The following is a 20,825-nucleotide window of genomic DNA, read 5'->3' as shown; positions in this document are numbered from 1 at the left end:
TGCCTTTCTTGATGTTTATCTTTCACTCTATTAATGTTGTATATCACATTTTTTTACTTGCTTATGTTGAACTGTCCTTGCCTCCCAAGGATAAATCCAAACTGATCATTGTATAGGACTCTGTAAATGTACTGTTGAATTTGATTTGGTAATATTTTATTGGGGTTTTCTTTGTCTGTATTCAGGGATAGTGGTTTGTAGTTTTCTAGCAATGTCCTTACCTGGTTTTGGGTCATGGTAATGCTCACCTTGTAAAATGAATTTGGAAGTGTTCCTTCCTCTCCAATTTTTGGATGAGTTTCAGAAGGATTGGTGTTATTTCTTCTTTAAATGTTTGGTAAAATTCACCAATAATATCTTCTGGTCCTGGACTTTTTGTTTGTTTGTTTAGAGGTTTTTGATTACTGATTCAGTCTCCTTACTCATTATTTGTGTGTTCATGTTTCCTATTTCTTCATGATTCAGTCTTGGGAAGTTGTATGTTTCTAAGAATATATCCTTTTTTTCCCCCCTAGGTGCTCCAATTTGTTGGCATATAATTGTTCCTAGTAGTTTCATGATTCTGTGTATTTCTGTGATATCACCTGTAATGTCTTCTCTTTCATTTTTTATTTTATTCATTTGTGACTTTTCTTTTTCTCTTAGTCTGGTTAAAGATTTACAATTTTCTTAAAAAAAAGATTTACAATTTTCTTTATCTTTTTGAAAAAAAGACAGTTCTTAGTTTCATTATCTTTTCTGTTGTTTTTCTGAACTTTATTTCATTCATTTCTTCTCTGATCTTTGTTACTACCTTCCTTCTGCAAAGTTTTTTCTTTGAGGTATAGGTTAGGTTATTTGAGACCTTTCTCTTTTCCTTTCCTTTCTTTCTTCCTCCCTTCTTTTCCTCTTCCTTTTTCCTTTCCTTTTCTTTTCAGGAGAGAGTGTGCATGAGCAGGAGGGAGGGGCAGAGGGAAAGGAGGAAAGAGAATCTTAAGGTCAGTTAATGGGGCTCAATCTCAAGACCCTGAGATCATGACCTGAACTGAAATCAAGAGTCAGACGCTTAACTTACTGAGTCAACCAGGTGCCTCAACACCTTTCTTTTTTCTTAATATAGGCATTCATCACCATAAACCTCCCTCTTTGAACTGCTTTTGCTTCATCCCATGGATTTTTGTATGTTGTGTTTCCATTTTCATTTGTTTCAAAATATTTTTTTGCTTTCTCTTTTGATTTCTTTCTTTAACATATTGGTTGTTCAGGACTATATTGTTTAATTTCCACGTATTTTTAAGATTTCCTGTTTTCCTCCTGGTATTGGTTTCTAGTGTCATATTATAGTGGTTGGAAAAGGTACTTGGCATGATTTCAGTCCTCTTAAATCTGCTAAGACTTATTTTGTGACCTATCATATGCCCTGTCCTGCAGAATGTTCTGTGTGTGCTTGATAAGAATGTACCCAATAGTCAGGAGCTGTTGGATGGAATATTCTATATGTCTGTTAAGTCCATTTGGTCTAAATTATAATTCAAGTCCAACATTTTCTCACCTAGAAGATCTATCCATTGTTGAAGTGGGGTATTTAAAAACATAAAAGTGCAGGGGGCAAAATGATAGTGATTTTGTATGTGATCAAAGTTGTTATTATATAAAATAGTTTGTTACAACTATAAGAAGTTTTATGTAAGCTTCATGGTAACCACAAGGCAAAAACATGGTAGATTCATGAAAAATCTGAAGGGAATCAGAGCATAATCTTTTGAAAAATCAACAATTCACAAAAGAAGGTAGCAAGAGAGGAAGAAATGAACAAAGAAACTACAAATCAGCCAGAAAACAAATAATGAGATGGCATCAATTCTTTACCTATCAATAATTACTCTAAATATTCATGGATTGAATTCTCCAATTAAAAGACATAGAGTGACTGGATGAATTGGGGGGGGAAAAAAAAACACGACCCAACTATATGCTGCCTACAAGAGACTCATTAGCTTAAAGACACACAGGTTTAAAGTGAAGAAATGGAAGAAGATACTCCATGCAGGCAGTAATCAAAAGAGAGCAGGAGTGGCTATATTTATACTTACATTGGACAAAATAGACATTAAACCAAAAGCAGTAACAGGAGACAAGGAAGGCCATTATATAATAATGAAGGGGACAATTCATCAAGATTATATAACAGTTGTACACCCAACATTGGAGTATCTAAGTGTATTAAGCAATTACTAAACATATCTGAAAGGAGAAATAGATAACAATACAATAGTAAGGGACTTCGGTACCCTATGTTACCAGTGGAGAATAGTATTTAGAAACAAAGGTATAACACCAGATTGGCTCATTGTTACTAGGATGTCACTGCTTCTAACAGTTAATCAAGCTAAGAATTATATGTATGTATATTAATTCATACATATACCTACTTCTCTACTTATTCCCATCTCTATCAGTATGTGTGTATGTGTTTATGTTTATCTCTATATTTAAGTATTTTTTATTTATTTGTTTGCTCGCTTCGGCAGCACATATACTAAAATTGTTTGTTTGTTTGTTTGTTTGTTTGTTTTATTTTAAAAGATTTTAGGGCACCTGGGTGGCTCAGTGGGTTAAAGCCTCTGCCTTTGGCTCAGGTCATGATCCCAGACTCTTGGGATGGAGTCCCGCATCGGGTCTCAGCTCAGTGGGGGGCCTGCTTCCCTTCCTCTCTCTCTCTGCCTGCCTCTCTGCCTGCTTGTGATCTCTATCTGTCCAATAAATAAATAAAATCTTAAAAAAAATAAAAGATTTTATTTATTTGACAGACGGAGATCACAAGTAGGCAGAGAGGCAGACAGAGAGAGAGGGGGAAGCAGGCTCCCTGCTGAGCAGAGAACCCAGTGCAGGGCTTGATCACAGGACCCTGAGACCATGACCTGAGCGGAAGGCAGAGGCTTTAACCCACTGAGCCACCCAGGCGCCCCTTTAAGTATTTTTTAAACCACTAGTCAGTATTGATACCCTCAACTGATTAGAACCACAGGGTTGATTCAAGCCTCTTACCCATATTTTTAACTTATTTCTTCAGTGGTGATACACCTGGCTCTCAGTATCTACAATATATTTACCCTTGTATTTAATTAGATAGTTTCAGAATTCCTAACCCATACTCAGGTGAAAAACATTCAGTCACTCAGGTGACTAGATGCATTATAGCATCTAGTCAAAACATTGCTGATGCTTCTTAGGTCATGTTCTTTTTTTTTTTTTCCTATACCCTTCAGTGTGATTGATTTATAATACAGTTACTATCATTTGTCACATCCTGCATTCTATCTTTGTTCTTACATCATGGTTCATTTTAAAAAAATTTACGTAGTTTAAAACTTACTTTTTATGGTTTACGACTCTATCAATTATGATAAATCCACCATCACAGTTCCATACAATGTTTTTCCATCAGTCCCCAAATTTCTACATGCCTTCTATTTATAGACAGATCCCTCCCTTGACACCTGATAATTCCTGGTTTGTTCTTTCCTCTGGTTTTGCCTTCTATAGTGTCATATAAATGAAATAATAAAATATGTAACAGCCTTTAGGTTTAGTTTCTTTTACTTTGTAAAGCACATTTAAGATTCATCCCTCCTTTTTGTGAAGCAAATTTTTTACTTTTTATTGCTTTATTGAAAACAGTGATATTTTATTACTCCTTTATATTACAATTCTTTTGTACAGATTACCATAGTCTGTTTATCCATGCATTCATTCTTTGGAGCGATTACACTTTGGGGTGGTTACAGTTAGAGCAATAAACCTTTGTGAGCTAGTTTTTGTTTCTGTAGGGTAAATACTTAGGAGTGGGATTGCTAAGTCATGTGGTGTATGTGTGTATCTAACCTTGCAAGAACTGTTTATTTTTGCATTCCCACTAGCATTGATACGTGTTCCTGTTACTCTGCATCTTTGCCAGCATGTGGTATTGTCCACATATTTTAGACATTTTTATATGTGTACAGTGATAGTTCAACATGTTTTTCATTTGTATTTCCCTAGTGGATTTTCCTCACTTCATGTGATTTTTTTACCATCCTCTTTGGTGAAATGATTTTTTAATAGGGTTTTATTTTCTTACTGTTGAGTTCTGAGAGTTTTAGATAATGTGTTTTGGTTATAAGATCTTTGCTGGATATGTTATTGGCAAATATATTCTTGTAGTATGTGACTTATCTTTTCATCTACTCAGTGGGTCTTTCACAGAACAAAGTTTTTTTAAATTTCAGTGAAGTCCAAGTTTATTCATTATTTTATGGCTCATGCAATTAGGTTGACAGTCCTTTTCTTTTAGTACTTTAAAAATAGTCTACTTCTGTCTAAATTTCCTGGTTTCTGATGAGAAATCTACAGTTGTGGAATCGTTATTCCCATATAAGCTAGAACAATGTATCATTTTTCCCAGATTGCTTTTTCTTTTGTTTTGCTTTGAGTCAATTGGTTATGATATTTCTAGGCGTGGATTTCTTTGGTGCATCATGTTTGGAGTTTGCTGAGCTTCTAAGGGTTTATATTTTTCATCATATTTAGGGAATTTTAGCCCTTATTTCTTCAAATATTTTTTCTTACCACATTCTTCCTCTTCTCTTTCTACATCTCCAAAGACACAAATGTTAGACCTTTTAGTATTATCTTCTAAGTCCCTGAAGTTCTGTTGATTTTTTTTTTCAGTCTTTTTTATCCTCTGTTGTTCAGCCTGAATAATTTCTATTGATCTGTCTTGGAGTTCACTAAGTCTTTCCCCCAACATTTCCATTCTGCTGTTGAGCTTATCCAGTGAGTATTTTATTTCAGTTATATCATTTTTTAGTTTTAAAACTTCTGCCATTTCTTCTCTAGATCTTCTGTTTCTCTATATCTTCTGAGACCTAGCTTTCCATTTGTTTCAAGGGTATCCACCCTTACTTGTTGGAGGATTTTATAATAGCTTCTTTAAAGTTTTTGTCAGATAGTTCTAACATTTCTTTCATCCTAGGATTGGTTTCTGTTGATTTTCCCATGTGAGTTTAGATTTTTCTGGTTCTTCATATGCTGAGTAGATATTTGTATTTTGTAATATTTTGAGATAACTAGTCTCATTTAAATCTTACAGAAAATTTTGATATTTTTGTTTAACTGGGCAATCAACACATCCACATTCATATTACAAATTCTTACCCGCCTTCCGTGGGTTATAGTTCCATATAGTTCCGTGGGTTATAGTTCAGTTTTCAAAGCTTTTGCACTGCTGTTCAGATCTGACCTGCATGTGTGTGTACCAGTGGCCAGTCTGAGACTTGGACTATAGTCTGTCTCATATGTCTGTGCTCAAAGTATAGGTATGCTGTTTAGGTTCAGATCCACACACACAAATGGCTCGGGGATAGGCCCGGGAGTTTATAACATACGTTAAGGCGTTGCTTTTTTCTTTACAGTTTTTCCTTAAGCTCCCCTTTCCTGACTCTCAGGACAGAAGGCAGGAGCTTAATTTACTCCTCTCTCCTGTGTACTTTGTGTCAGTTGTAGGTGGCTTAGTACAGAGGGAACCAAACCTCCACTGTTGGAAGAGGAAAGTTTTCCTTCTGTAATTTGTGTTATTGAGAATCATTTTCTTAGATATTCCAGCGCCATTTTTGGAATTTTGATTATTTCCTTTTTGAACTTAGTTAATACCATGATCTCTCTTTTTTTTTTTAAACCATGATTTCTTGATTACTATAGCTTGATATTAAGTCTTGAAATCAGGTTGTGTCCTCCTTCAACCTTGTTTTATTTTCAATGTTACTTTTGCTATTTTAAGTCCTTTGCATTTCAGTATAAATTTTAGAATAAGCTTCCTAATTTGTATGTTAAAGCTTCTTGTGATTTTGTTTAGTATTGCATTGAATCTATAGATCATTTTATGAATGATTGATATAGTAATAAGTAATTTCCAGTTTGTAGATCTTGCACATCTTTTGTTAAATTTATTCCTAAATACTTGTGTTTTTTAATACTATTGTATATGGTATTTCAGAATTTATATTTTCTAGTTGTTTGTTGCTTGTATATAGAAATACTGTTGTTAAGCCAATTTATATATGTCAACAAGTTACTTTTCATTTTTATTTTTTGCTTGTTGGATCAGAGCTTCCTATGGAATAATTGAGGGCAATGGATACTAAGACCACAGAGAATTTAAGTAAGCTAATATTTCCAGCGGTTAAGTTGAGGCATACCTGCTGTCCTCTATTTTATATTCTGTAACTCTCCTAAGATTTAGGGAGTTTCTTATCTAAATTTAATGAAATCTGCAATATGGTATTTATTCTTAGTAGACAATCTTCTTGTCAGGGAAAAAGCATAGCAGTTTTACTTCTTCCTTTTTCATCTTCATGGTTTTATTTCTTTTTCTTGCCTAATGCACTAGCAAGGACATTCAATATAATATTAAGTAGAAGTAGTAAGAGTAGACATCTTGCCTTATTCTCTGTTTTGGGAGCCCGGGGAATAGGGTTCGTTTTTCTCAAGTGTGATAGTACCTGTAGATTTTGAAAAAAGACTTACTTACTTATTTGAGAGAGACAATGGAGGAGGGGCAGAGGAAAAAGGGGGAGAGAGTCCTAAGAGGAGCACAGAGCCCAGAGTGGGGTCCATCTCACCACCAAGAGATCACAACCTGAACCAAAGCCAAGAGTTTCGACTGCTGCCACCTGGGTACCCCTAGTAGATACCCTTTATCAGATTAAAGATGTTCTCTTTTACTGTCTACTGTGAGTTTTTATCATGAGTGGGTATTGAATTTTGTCAAATGCTTTTCCTGCTTTGTTGAGGTAATCATATGTATTTTCTTTTTTATTAATCAGTGTGGTAAATTACATTGGTTAGATTTTGAATGTTAAATATCTTGTGTTATTGGGATAAACTTGACTTGCTTATGACATATTGTCCTTTTTTAATACTTATTACTGAATATATTTTGCTAATATTGGTCTATAATATTTTTGAGGGGTCCTGATATCAGAGTTAATGGTGTCTTCAAAGAAGAACTGGGAAATTGTCATTCTTTCATCATTTTCTGAAAGAGTTTGTGTTAGATAGGTATTATTTGATTTAAATCTACCATATCACATTTTGCTTTCTATTTGTGTCATATGGATTTTGTCCATTCTTTCCTGCCATCTTTTTTTTTTTAATTTACCCTGCATCTTTTATTATTTGCCTTATTCTTCTTATTGGCCTTTTATATACATTCTTTATTTTAAATAAAGAAATGGGATGATTCCTACCCCAAATTTGGTTCAGATATGTCAGCTATGACATTTCTCATACTATGAGAATTTGAGAGGAAGTTTATTACTCACCCAGGAACTTTTAGGGTGTGCTGGATGAATACAAACAGGTCCTGGCTAGCTTTGGCAAAGCAGAGTGAGTGGATTGGGCTTATAGTGGCTAGGAAGTAGAACTAGGAAAAGGGTTCTATGTGTGGGAGGTTTAAATTTTTTTTGGTGCCAAAGAAGGAGGTACTTACATTCAGACTTTCTTACCAGCCTGTCCAGATGTAGGGCCAAAGGCAATGCTTAAAAAGAAGTCATTAGTGAAACATTAAAAATGGAATCAGACTTTATTACAGTTGTAGAGATTACCCTAATCATCTTAATTTATGTATTATCCTTTGTTGCTAGACACAATTTATCCAGTATTTTATTTAGGATTTTTACATCTATGTTCATGGGGGATATTTACCTATAATTTTCTTTTTTTGTAATATCTTTGTCTGGTTTTGGTATGAGCATTAGGCTGACCTCAGAAATATATTAGGATACTCTGAAAGAGTTTCTGTAAGTTTGATATTCTCTCTTTCTTAGGTATTTGGCAGAATTCATCAGTGAAGCTGTTGTGGCCTCGAGTTTTTAGTACAGATTCAATCTAATAGATAAGACTGTGCAGATTTTCTTTTTTTTATGTCAGCTTTGAAAGTGTTTTTCAATCATTTTTTTTTCTATTCTAAGTTGTCAGAACTTGGTGACATGAGTTATTTTCATATCTTCTTATCCTTCCAATTTCTGAATCTTTAGTGACATTAGCTTTTTTATGTTTGATATCAGTGATTTTTGTTTTCTCTTTTTTTACTTGATTAATTTTTCTAGGGGTTAAGTCGTTTGGGTTTTGTTGATCCTCTAGTGTGTGTTTTCTGTTTTAAGGTTTCTGCTTATATGTTTATTTTTCCTTGTGTTTTGGGTTTTAACTTGATGGTCTTTTTCTACATTTCTGAAAATAAGTACTTAATTTTTTTTCATATTCATTAATATTTAGCCTTTTTTGATATACACAGATTTTTATGTAGTTTCTCATCACCATCTTTGCTCTAAATATTTTCTCATTTCTGTTACAATTTGTTGTTATTGTTCCATGGGCTATGTAGAGATGTGTTTCTTAATTTCCAATTATATGAGAACTTTCTAATTATTATTTATTTCAAGTTAATTTTTTTGTGGTCATTGAGATTATATTCTAAATGATTTCAACATATTTAAATTTCTTAGAATTGCTTCACTTTACAGTATATTTTCATTTTGATCAATGCACAGTTGAAGGGAGTAAGTATTCCACAGTTCCTGAATGTAATATCTATACATGTCAATTTGGTCCAGTTGATCAAGTGTTATGTTGAAATCTTCATTTTTACTGAATTTTTGTCTGCTTGTTTAATCAGCATTTGAGAATATTATGTTAATATCTCCTTTGTTTTCCTTAACCATTTGGGAGTAAGTTGTTGACATACTGCCCCATCACTGTATCATTTCCTGTAAAAAGAACATATTCTTACATAACCCCAATAAAGCCATGAAAATCAGGAAATCAATATCAGTGCTCCATTACCACACGATTCAGGTTTTCTGGTTGTTCTAGTAAGGATTTTTATAATAAAAGGAGGCAGTTAAAAATCTCATGTTGCATTTAGTTGTTAGGACTCTAATTTCCTTTGGTCTGGAACATTTCTTTAGTCTTTCTTTGACTTTCTTGACCTTTTGAAGATAATAGATCATTTACTTTGTAGAATTTTTCTCAATTTGAGTTTCTCTGATGTTTATCATGATTAGGTTTGGGTTAGGACTGTCACAGAAGTGACATTGAATTCTCATCATATGTTATCAGATGTTGCACAATTTTTGTTTGTCCCACTGCTGACTGTTATGACATTAATTACTTCAGGTTATGGTTGCTAAGTTCCTTCACTGGAAAGTTACTCTTTTTCCCTTTGTAATTACATATTTGTGGGAAGTATTTTGAAATTATGTAAATATCTTATACCTTTGCAATTTTTGGTTTATTATATCCATACAGAATCATGCTTTCTTATTTCATTCATGGGTCTATTACGTTTTTTCTTCACTTTTTACTTTAAAAATATATAGACTCGGGGCACCTGGGTGGTTTAGTGGGTTGGAGCCTCTGCTTTCGGCTCAGATCACGATCCCAGGGTCCTGCGATCAAGCCCTGCATCGAGCTCTCTGCTTAGCAGGGAGCTTGTTTCCTCCTCTCTCTCTGCCTGCTTCTCTGCCTACTTGTGATCTCTGTCTGTCAAACACACACACACACACACACACAAATATATAGACTCACAAGAGATTACAAAAATAGTTTAGAGAGTCCCAGGTTCCCATCACTCAACCTCTCTTACATAATATCTTATGTAACTTTAATACATTATCAAAACCAGGATATTGACATGATACAATACAGATAACTAGACTATAGACCTTCATGAGCTATCACCAGTTTTTGCATGCAGTTGGTTTTTTAAAAATATATGTGTATAATTATATGAAATTTAATCACATAGATTTATGTAAATATACCATAATCAAGATACAGAGGTGTTCTGTCATCACAAAGGAAGTCCTTGTACCCGTCCCTTTATAATCACACTCCTTCTCTCTGACCCTGCCTTCTTTAACCCTTGGAAAGCAGTGGTATGTTTCTCTACTTATGATTTTGTCATTTTGAGAATGTTCTATAAATGGAATCATATAGCATGTAACCTTTGGGATTAACTCTTTTTACTCAGCCTAACGACCTGGAGATTCATCTGAATTATTATATGTATCAATAGTTATTTTTTTTTTATTGCCAAGTACTATTCTAATGTATGAATATATCACAGTTTATCCTGTAGAAGGACATTTGCATTGTTGCCAGTTTTTTTTACTATTAGTAATATAACTGCTGTGAACATTCAGGTTCCCTGTGTCTCTAGAGTGGGTGTCTAGAGACACCTTCCTCATTCTGCTTGGGATCAGCCCACATGCCAAGCTGGACCTGCCTTTCCATGGAAACCTTTCTCATCCTTATTAGGCTCTGATATTTTATATCAGGCCACACCTCCAGATTCTCTCCTTGCCCTGATTAGATTATGATACCTTGTATTGGGCTTTTACTTGGTTTTTTGTTGTTGTTGTTGTTTTGTTTTACTCTTTTACTCCTCACACTAATGAGGCTCTGTTACCTTACTCTGGTGTACTTGTTGCCTTACCCCATATAGGTGCCTACTTTATTCTCTCCACTCTGTCTAGTGGGACTTGGTTTGTTATTGGTGCCATGACTATGAAGGAGATTTCACTCCACTTTTCATTCAGGAAGAAAAGATAAAAGGATGGGGAAAATAAGGCAGGAGGAGGAGAAAAAGAAAGGATGCTTATTTTTGATTAGCATTTCCTTGGTGTATCTTTTTCTGTCCTTTTGCTTTCAGTATATCTGTCAACTTATGGTAAATTGTATCTCGTGAATAGCATATAGTTTGGTTTTATTTATTTTTATCTTGTCAATATTTGTATTTTAATTGGGATATTTAGGTCATTTATATTCAGTATAGTCATTGAAATTATTGTGTTAAGGTTTGCCATTTTGCTGTTTATTTCTGTTTGTTTTCCCTGTCCTTTATTATTTCAATTATTTTTATTTCATGTTCTCTCCTTTGTTGGATTTTTTAAAAGATGTTTATTTATTTGAGAGAGACAGAGATAATGAGAGAGCACACAAGTGGGGAAGAGGTGCCCCTGTTGCATTTTTTATTGTACTTTTTTCTGTTACTCTTTTAGTGACTATTCTAACGATGATACTTAACTTTACAATTCATTTTATTTTATTTTATTTTTACAATTCATTTTAAATTAGTATTCTTTTTACTTTATGAACAATGAGGACTCTTTTTGGGAGTGCCTGGGTAGCTCAGTCGTTTAAGCATCTACCCTCAGCTCAGGTCGTGATACCAAGGTCGTGATATTGAGCCTCACATCAAGGTTCCAGAGCTCAGTAGGGAGTCTGCTTCTCTCTTTCTTTCTCTCTCTCTCTCTCTCAAATAAATAAATAAATTTTTTTGAAGAGGTTTTTTTTTTTGTTTTTTTTTTTTTAAAGAAAGAGAGAGAGTGCCTGGGTGGGAGTGGGGAAGGGCGGAAGGAGAGGGAGAGACAGAATCTTAAGCAGTCCTGAGCTCATTCTTGCATTCCTGAGATCATACCTGAGCTGAAATCAAGAGTTGGCTGCTCAACTGACTGAGCCACCCAGTGCCCTGAACAATTAAGACGCTTATAACAGTTTAGCTCCATTTGCCTGCTCCTGCTTTTGTTTATGTGTTTATTTTCTACATTTTTATAAATCACCACAAGACATTGCTTATTTTCTTTCATGTGAAATATAGAACATACAAGTATATATAAAAAGGTGCATCCGTATGTGTGTATATGAATACGTACTTGTATATGTTACACACACGTAAGTGCCTTTATTCTTTCCTGTAGTTCTGTACCATGTTGGATTGTTTTATTTGAGCCTATGAAGTTTTTAGTATTTCCTGAGGTCTGCTGGGGGCATGTCCTGTTATTTTTTAAATTTTTTCTGTATTTGATTCTAAAAAGTAGATTCTAATTTTTTTTGAGAATCCCTATATTTTTATCTATTATCCCCCGTAATTTGATTTTTTAATATATTCACAGTCATTTTAGAGTCCTTCTTTCTGCCCTAATTCCAATATCTGAATCCTCTATTTTTTGTTTTTTCTGTTTTTAATCACTTTTTTCTGCTTGATAAATTTTATAATCTTTGATTATGTAATGAATGTTGTGAATTTAAAAATCATAGGGACTGAGGATGCTGTTACTTTCCAGCCAGAGGATTTGACTATTCCTCTGATCTTTATATAAAGTGGTTGATCACTTTAGTCATGTCAGGAATTTTCCTGGGTCAGCACTGGGGTTCAGTGCAGTAACTCATTATACTTTTTTTTTTTTTTTAGATTTATTTATTTATTTATTTGACAGAGAGAGTAGGGGGAGCAACAGGCAGAGGGTGAGGGAGGAGCAGGCTCCTGCTGAGCAGTGAGCCCGATGGGGGGCTCGATCCCAGGACCCTGGGATCATGACCTGAGCTGAAGGCAGAGGCTTAACGACTGACCCACCCAAGCATCCCAACTCATTATACTTTGGATTTTTCCTGATCTGTGGCCTCCCTGGATTTTTGCTTTAAGCCTGACAGATCTTTGACTTTTCAGTAAGTAAATACAGCAAGATGTTCAGTTTAGTCTCTCAGGTGTTTGAGTTCACCTCTTTCAACTCTAAGCTCTTGCAGCTTCAGAATATGGCAAATGTAAGGGGAGTCAGGCTATATACTTGTTGTAGTTACATTTTCTTAATATACATTTGTCTCATAAGAACTCAAACATTGCAGATGATTTTACTTTTCCTGGCTCAGCCCCCTTGTTGGGGATGGCACTTCTGGGTTTTTTATTGTCAGTCTGGTATATGTCCTAAGGTTTGAAAGTTCTCTCCTTCAGGCAGTAATTATTTAGCTTCCTGCCTCATTGAGGTTCAGAATCTGGCAAATGTCTAAAGGAGGAGACCTGATATTTGTTACAGGCCCCTCTGTCTAATGGGACTTGGTTTGTTATTGGTGCCATGACTATGAAGGAGATTTCACTTCACTTTTCTGATTTAGCTTTCCGTTCTCCCATACCATCCTGATACTAAGAAAATGTCCTGTGGGGAAAATTGGCTGGCATTCTGCTAGATTTCACCTCATCATGCCAGCCCAGGAATGATTTCTCTTTCCCAGTGGAGTATGTCTGTCTCTGTCCCTGCCCATAATCTCCAAAATGCTGCTCTCTAGCTTTTAGATAATACTGTTTCCTGATGCTTCCATAACTTTTCTGATACAAAAAAAGTAGTAGATTTTTAAAAAAATTTTATCTCCTGTCAACTTTCCTAGAAACTTATTTATATTCTAATAAGTTATGTTTAGATTGTTTTGGACTTTCTGTGTACCTAATTATGTCAAATATGAACAATGACAATATTATTTCTTCCTTTGTTATCTTTCTATCTCTTATTTCTTTTTTCTGACTTACTGCAAATGCCATTTAAGACCTTTACTAATATTGAACAGAAATGGTAAGAATTGGCATCCTTATTTTGTTCCTAATCTCACAGTGAACATTTTCTGCATTTCAGTATAAATAGGATTGTTGCTCTCAAGTTTTTTGTGGTTTCCCTTTGCTATGAGTTTTTAATCTACATAATTACTGAGTTTCATCAAATGCTTTATTTGACTATATTTGTATGGTCATATGCATTTTCTCATTTATTTTATTGATGTGGTGAATCATTTATTGATTCTTGAGTGTTAACTCACCTTGCTTTCCAGGAGTAAACCATCTCGGTAGGAATTCACATACATCCATTTGGTTTTAGATTTTGTTTATGATTTTGTTTGGATTTGGTTTAGGGTTCTTGCTTTCATATCCATAAAGGAGACTGGCCTATTATTTTCTCCTAATTGTCCTTTTCAATTAGTGAAGGCAGAAGGTAGAAATTCAGAAGGTCTTCTCTCTTTTTTTTTTTTTTTCTTAAGATTTTGTTTATTTATTTGACAGAGAGATCACAGGTAAGCACAAAGGCAGGCAGAGAGGAGGGGAGAGCATGTGAGGCTTGATCCCAGGACCCTGAGACCATGACCTGAGCCGAAGACAGAGGCTTAACCCACTGAGCCACCCAGGTGCCCCAGAAGTTCTTCTCTTTCATGATATAACTTTTACTCCAAAATAATACAATATTACTCTGTTTTTAAAAGAATAACTTTTATTTCTTATTTTCAAAAAATATTTATTAATTTGAGAGAGAGAGTGAGTATCTGTGTGAGCAGGGGAAGGAGCAGAGGGAGAGGGAGAAAGAGAGAGACTCCTAAGCAGACTCTCCACTGAGTGCAGGGCTCAATCCCATGACTCTGAGATCATGAACTGAGCTGAAATCAAGAGTCAGACACTTAACTGACTGAGCCAGTCTGGTACCTCAATAACTTCTTATTTTTGAGTAATTTTAGACCACAGAAAAGATACAAACATAATAGAGTTCTCTATACCCCTCTCCCAGGTTTTCATATTAAAATCTTACATTACTCTAATGTACATTTGTCAAAATTAAGAAGCCAGCTTTGGGGGCGCCTGGGTGGCTCAGTGGATTAAACCCCTGCCTTCGGCTCAGGTCATGATCTCAGGGTTCTGGGATCGAGCCCCGCATCGGGCTCTCTGCTCTGCAGGGAGCCTGCTTCCTCCTCTCTCTCTGCCTGCCTCTCTGCCTATTTGTGATCTCTCTCTCTGTCAAATAAATAAATAAAATCTTTAAAAAAAAAAAAAAAAGAAGCCAGCTTTGTACATTACCATTAACTACACTCCAGATTTTATTTACATTTCACATTTTTTCCATCAATAACTTTTTTTTTTGTTCCAGGACCCAGTGCATATCACATTCCCTTTGGTTAGTCCCCTCTTGTCAGTGGCAGTTCCTCATTCCTTCCTTATTTTTCATGATTTTGGCAGTTTTGAGGAATATTGGTCAATCTGAGTTTAGATTGTTTTTTGCATGATTAGATGGAATTATGGGTTTCAACAAAAATACCATAAAAGGATACCCATGTTTTCACATCCCAGCAGAGAGTATGTGACACCCACCCAACATTGGTGGTGACTTGAATAATACGGTGTTTGTTAGGTTTCTCTACTGTAAAGTTATTATTTGTCACTTTTTATTACTTTTTATTAGCCAATACTCAAGGAAGAATGGAAAGATTAATCTTCACCTCCTTGGATGGGGAGGTATCTGCATATGTTTTTTGGGAATTCTTCTGTAAAGAAGATTTGTATCCTCTTATTCTTTAAAAATCACTTATTTATTCTGTTTTAATATTAATTCTCTAAAATATTAGTACATAATTACAATCTTAAAAACCTCTGGTTCCCCCACTGACAATAAACTTCTTGAGGCAAGTCTTTATTTATTTTTGTACACTCTATGCATTTAGCGCAATCCCTTAATTTATTATAGATGTCTAATAATTTTTTTAAAATGATTATATTTTTACTTCAACTGGAAAGTACCATTTCCTCAGATAAATTGTACAATAGAATTCTAAGTTGAAATTTATATAGATTTTTAAATGAATGAAGTAAACTCATGCATGATTTCATTGTAAGTATTTAAGTTGGCAAAGGGTACTGCTGAAATAACTTAGCCATTTGAGGTTGATGTATCTCCACATAATGTTCCTCAAATCTGCCTTTGGAAAAAGTTTACAGTATTTGGTAAGCCATGGATATTGCCTTCTGTGTCTTTTCTCCCTTTTGTTCAGACCATCAGAGGAGATTAAGACCCCATTTTCTGCCTTTCCTGGAAAATTGTCATCTGATGCAGTCACTCAGATAACAACAGAAAGTCCAGGAAAAACCATGTTCTCATCTGAGATTTTTATTAATGGTGATGATCGTGGACTTGAAATTCCAGAGCCCGGTACCCCAAAGGTGGGCAAAGTTCCTGTCAAATTTGCTTCATCATCTTCAGGCCAACAGATTACTCATCCTCATGGCACAGATGGTAAGAGAATGTGATTACATTTTAGGTCATATTACCAACTTCTATATGAAATAATCTCAGAAATTTGTGAGGGGGTCTTTGTAGTCAGAAAATCCAATTTTATTTATTTATATTTTTAATGTATTTTTATTATAATAGTCACCATACAATACATCATTAGTCTTTATTTTAAGATTCATTGTTTATGCATCAGTACCCAGTGCTCCATGCAGTACATGCCCTCCTTAATACCCACCACTAGGTTCACCCAACCCCCCACCCTCCTCCCTTCCAAAACCCTCAGTTTGTTTCTCAGAGTCCACAGTCTCTCATGGTTTGTCTCCCCCTCTGATTTGCCCCAACTCCCTTCTTCTCCCAGTGTCCTCTGTGTTATTCCTTATTCTCAACAAGTAAGTGAGACCATACGATACTTGACTCTGTCTTATTTCACTCAACATAATCTCTTCCAGTCCCATTCACGTTGATACAGAAGTTGGGTACTCATCCTTTTTGACGGAGGCATAATATTCCATAGTGTGTATGGACCATATCTTCTTTATCTACTTGTCTGTTGAAGGACATCTTGGCGCTCATCATTAGTTTTTGATGTAGTGTTCCATGATTCATTGTGTGTGTATAACACCCAGTGCTCCATGCAATACATGCCCTCCTTAACACCCACTACCAGGCTAAGCCATCCCACCACCTCCCTCCTCTTTAAAACCTCAGGAGGACATTAGGAGAAGGAAAGGAAAAGTGAATTTGGGTAAATTGGAGGGGAGATGAAGCATGAGAGACTGTGGACTCTGAGAGGCAAACTGAGGATTTTGAGGGGTTAGGTGAGCCTGTTGGTGTGTATTAAAGAGGGCACATATTCCAGGGAGCAATTGGTGTGGTGCATAAACAATGAATATTGGAACACTGAAAAATTAAAATTTAATTAAATAAAACCCTCAGTTTGTGGACTCCTGGAAAGAAAGAAAACCTAATTTTAATTTTAAACATTAGGATACCACATGATTTTATCCATCTTTTATTTACATGGCTGTGAAAGGAATATGGCGTGTTTTTGCCTTAATTTCTAGTGGAGATAACTTATATGGGACTCAAGCTGCTTGTGGTTGACTTATTTTTATCTCATGATACTTAATGAATTAGTTCATAAAAATTTAAAAACAATGGATGTCTGGTTTCAGGTGGGCAGATGAAGTATTGCCATTTTGTATTATATTAAATGTTACATACTGTAATAAATAGATGAAAATATGTAATAGTACAAGCACAATACCAGTCTGTTGCTTATAAATCAATGACCAGGAACCCAGGTTGACTGTGGCCCTGCTGTCTTTAAAATACAGAATCCACAATTTCCTTGGATTCACCATCACAGTCAACTAGAAGGGTCCCAAAAAAGCATGGAGAAACCCATGTCCTAGGCCTGGAAGTGGCTCAGATCACTTTCTTCTAGCTAAGAAATGGTTTAGCTGTGATTTTGAGGATAAAGAAGTAGATTTTGATGAACAGCTAGTGATCTCAACCCTAAGGTCTACATTTAGAGTGTTCATGTGCTGTGAGAGGTAGTTCAGTGGTATTAATCCTATATAACATTCAAAATAGAGCATGTTATTTTCTTTTTCAGACCAATAGCAAGAGAATTAATAATTAAGCTCCCATTCTTCCTTCAAATGAGAGTTAAGTTAGTAATTTAAGAATTTAATAGTTTGCACAAGTCTTCTCAAAATATTTAAGTTTTCCTCCTTATGCAAAAAGTTCTGTAGATAAAGATGGGGTATGCCTAAATATGTAAAGAAAATTTCTTGGTTCACCATGTAACTTTGACTGAATTTAATTTAAACAAGTATACTTGTATGTTAATATGGTTATAATTCTTACACATTTTTATGATGGAAAAAAAAACATACCCCCAAATCTACAGTTTAATAAATATCACAAAGAACATACTTGTATGCCAGTTACCTAGTGCCACAGTGATACTGTGAAACAACCTCCCAAATCTGTGCTTTGTAACAACAAACATTTGCTTTTTTCACTCATGAGTTTTGTGAGTCAGAGTTTGGCTTCAGGCTACAGAAATGGCTTAGGTCTGTACGTTATGCCTTGTTCTGAAACCCCAGCTAGTGGAACAATGTCTGCCCTGGGTTATATTGTTCTCATGGTGATGCCAGAAGCATAAGAGGGGAAGTCCAACTGTGAAAGTGTGTTTTAAACCCCTACTCACATCAAATGCATCAATGTATATAGAGGCCATAATTTATATTTTCACCTTGGCATACAGGATCTAGGAGAAAGGATTCCTTTAAAGGATGAATGTCATTTGGCTTACTGATAAAATAGTGTTTTTAATACTGTGTATTTAAAAGTAAAATTTTGTGTTTTGTTTTTTTTTTAAGATTTTATTTATTTATTTGTCAGAGAGAGAGCACACAAGCAGGCAGAGTGGCAGGTAGAGGCGGAGAGAGAAGCAGGCTCCCTGCCAAGCAAGGAGCCCAATGCAGGACTCGATTCCAGGATCCTGGGATCATGATCCAAGCTGAAGGCCGCAGCTTAACTGACTGAGCCATCCAGGCGTCCCTTGTGGGATTTTTTTTTGTATGAAAACATTTTAACTTATAAAGAATAGTATGTTAAATACATAACTGTGCTCAATACTGTAAATTACCAAATTCAAAATAATATATGTATATATTTGGTTCTATTTTCCAAGTTTTTGAAGAAATAAATTTTATAGTTGAATTTTCTTCTTTATACTTCTCTAATCTTTTTTTTTCTTTCCTAAGAATAACCATTATTTGCTGTGTAGTCACTTCTTTCCCCATAGGCAGCCAGGCCAAAGTAACCTTAAAACTATTGCATCCAAACATAAAGTTGTCAGTAATTTTGAAAAGCCACTTCTCTGTCTCAGAATTCTCCAGCTCTGCATGATAGCCATTCTTGCTCTTGGTCCATTGTAATTCTGCCCACCTGTTATTACTCACTTATTTTTTGTAGCCTTTCACCTATCTGGTGAATTTAACAATCATTACAAGCATTATATACACTGGTAGAGAAAGAAAATTAATAAATCAATATTCCTACAGTGACTACAGTAATGACCAAATACAAGTGGAGGCAATAGCCTATTTTTTTCTGTTTAAAATTTCCCCTCCTCTATACACTTTTTTGTTTTCCTTGACTTCACAGAGACAAAACTATATATATATATATATAACTATATATATATAAAATCTCCTTTATGATAATCAAATTATTACTTTGGTACAGACATATACCTACTTCCTCTAGAATGCTAGCTCTTCTTGAAGGCAGAGATATTTTTCTGTTTTAGTTCACTGATAATCATCCTAAGACTCTTTTTTTTAAAAGTTTCTTTATTTAAATAATCGCTACACTCCATGTGGAGCTCAGAATCACAACCCTGAGATCAAGAGTTACATGCTCTTCCGACTGAGCCAGATAGGAACCCTGATTTTTCCCAAGAGTCTTGTACACTGCTTGGTACATGAAAGGCACTCAGTATTATTCAGTGAATTAATAAATCTTTTCTTATTAAATTTTCTGATCTTTATCTCTTTAGCCCAGCCTTCACTGTTGCCATATAAGCCTCCTGGTAGTACAAGGATGTACTATGTTCCACAATTGAAACAAATTCCTCCATCTCTGGATTCCAGATCAGATACCACCATTGAGAGCTCACACTCAGGTATTATGCATAAATTATTCAGAATTTTATTTTTTGAAATTTTACTTGTGGATTGGCTGGTTAATTCTAGAATGACTTATGAAAGCTCAGTGACATAATCCTTTTGAGTGAAATATGGAGCTTTTTATGCCTGAGTCTCTGTTTCAAAAAAGTGTTATTTGGTGAGATGTGTTATGTATATATAAACATTTAATAAGTATTTAATGAAGAAAATTATATGGATAATTGTTTGTTTAGGTTAGTGGACTTCATTTCAGATGAAGGTTTCCAAGTTTTTTCTGTTCACAGTGCGCTTAGTATTTTGGTGATTTTTTTTCTTATCATTATGCAGAACACATATAAACAGAAGAAGTATTTTTTTAAATGACTGTAATTTATTAAGACATAAATACTTATTGTTTTGACCTAACAACTTAAACAAAAATATTAGGTATTTTAGTTTTGGGTTTTGAAAGAAAATACTTTACTTTGTTCTTAAATAACTAGTTACTTACTAATACAGTATGTGCAGCTGTTAGAACACTGTATAGCTTCTCAAACCTTAAGATGAAACTTTACACAACCATAGTTATTTGCTGCTTTTACTACAGAAACTGTCAAAAATCTAGCTTTGCAGAGATACAACAGCATTGAAAGGAATATGGCACTGTCTGATACTGAAACTTTGAACTCCTTTGGGCCAGTAGCTTGTGCACTGTATACTGGGTACCAGTTATCACTGTTGTTTCCGTGGAATCTTAAAATATCCCATAGCACCCCTGTGAGATCACCACAGGGGAACTGCAGATTTAGAAAATGAACAGCACCCCATGCAGGAATTCAGTAAATAGTTCCTGTGGGGATTTTAAGATAAGAAGTTGAGTTGGTGTGGTGTGGGGTTTTGATTGATGCCGTAACGTTTAGGGTGGTCCACAGGAGATGACTTGTTTCAGCTTAGATACAATTTTTTTTTCATGATTTATCAATAGACATCTTGATATGTGTAGAAATAGCACATAAATGAGAATTTTCCCTAGTCTTAGGCTGACTTTTTTTGTTGTTAACTTTAAGAGGACCAAGCAAGTACCTAGTGGTAACTAAGTTAAAGTGCCTGGTACAACTGCTTCTAATTCCCCACTCTGATGCTACTGAAAAAAAGAACCATCAAAATGCTCATATTACCAAATGATAAGATTAATTATTAAGCCTATAACATACAGGAACTAGAAGAAATTTCATGGCATGTAAGG

General features: G+C 34.9%; 1 protein-coding gene across 2 annotated transcripts in view; it reads left to right on the top strand.

Annotated features, from left to right (window-relative positions):
- The window catches only part of ALMS1 (ALMS1 centrosome and basal body associated protein), a 195,129-nt gene that overhangs the window by 100,169 nt on the left and 74,135 nt on the right, over positions 1 to 20,825 (top strand). For both annotated transcript variants that reach the window (XM_045979270.1, XM_045979269.1), the window contains exons 12-13: positions 15,655 to 15,896; positions 19,471 to 19,596. In XM_045979270.1, the coding sequence (XP_045835226.1) occupies positions 15,655 to 15,896; positions 19,471 to 19,596 (368 nt within the window). The remainder of the gene's footprint in view (positions 1 to 15,654; positions 15,897 to 19,470; positions 19,597 to 20,825) is intronic.

The sequence above is a fragment of the Meles meles genome, chromosome 15 (assembly GCF_922984935.1).
Source record: "Meles meles chromosome 15, mMelMel3.1 paternal haplotype, whole genome shotgun sequence".
Classification (NCBI taxonomy): domain Eukaryota; kingdom Metazoa; phylum Chordata; class Mammalia; order Carnivora; family Mustelidae; genus Meles; species Meles meles.
This window is presented reverse-complemented; position numbering and strand designations above follow the sequence as displayed.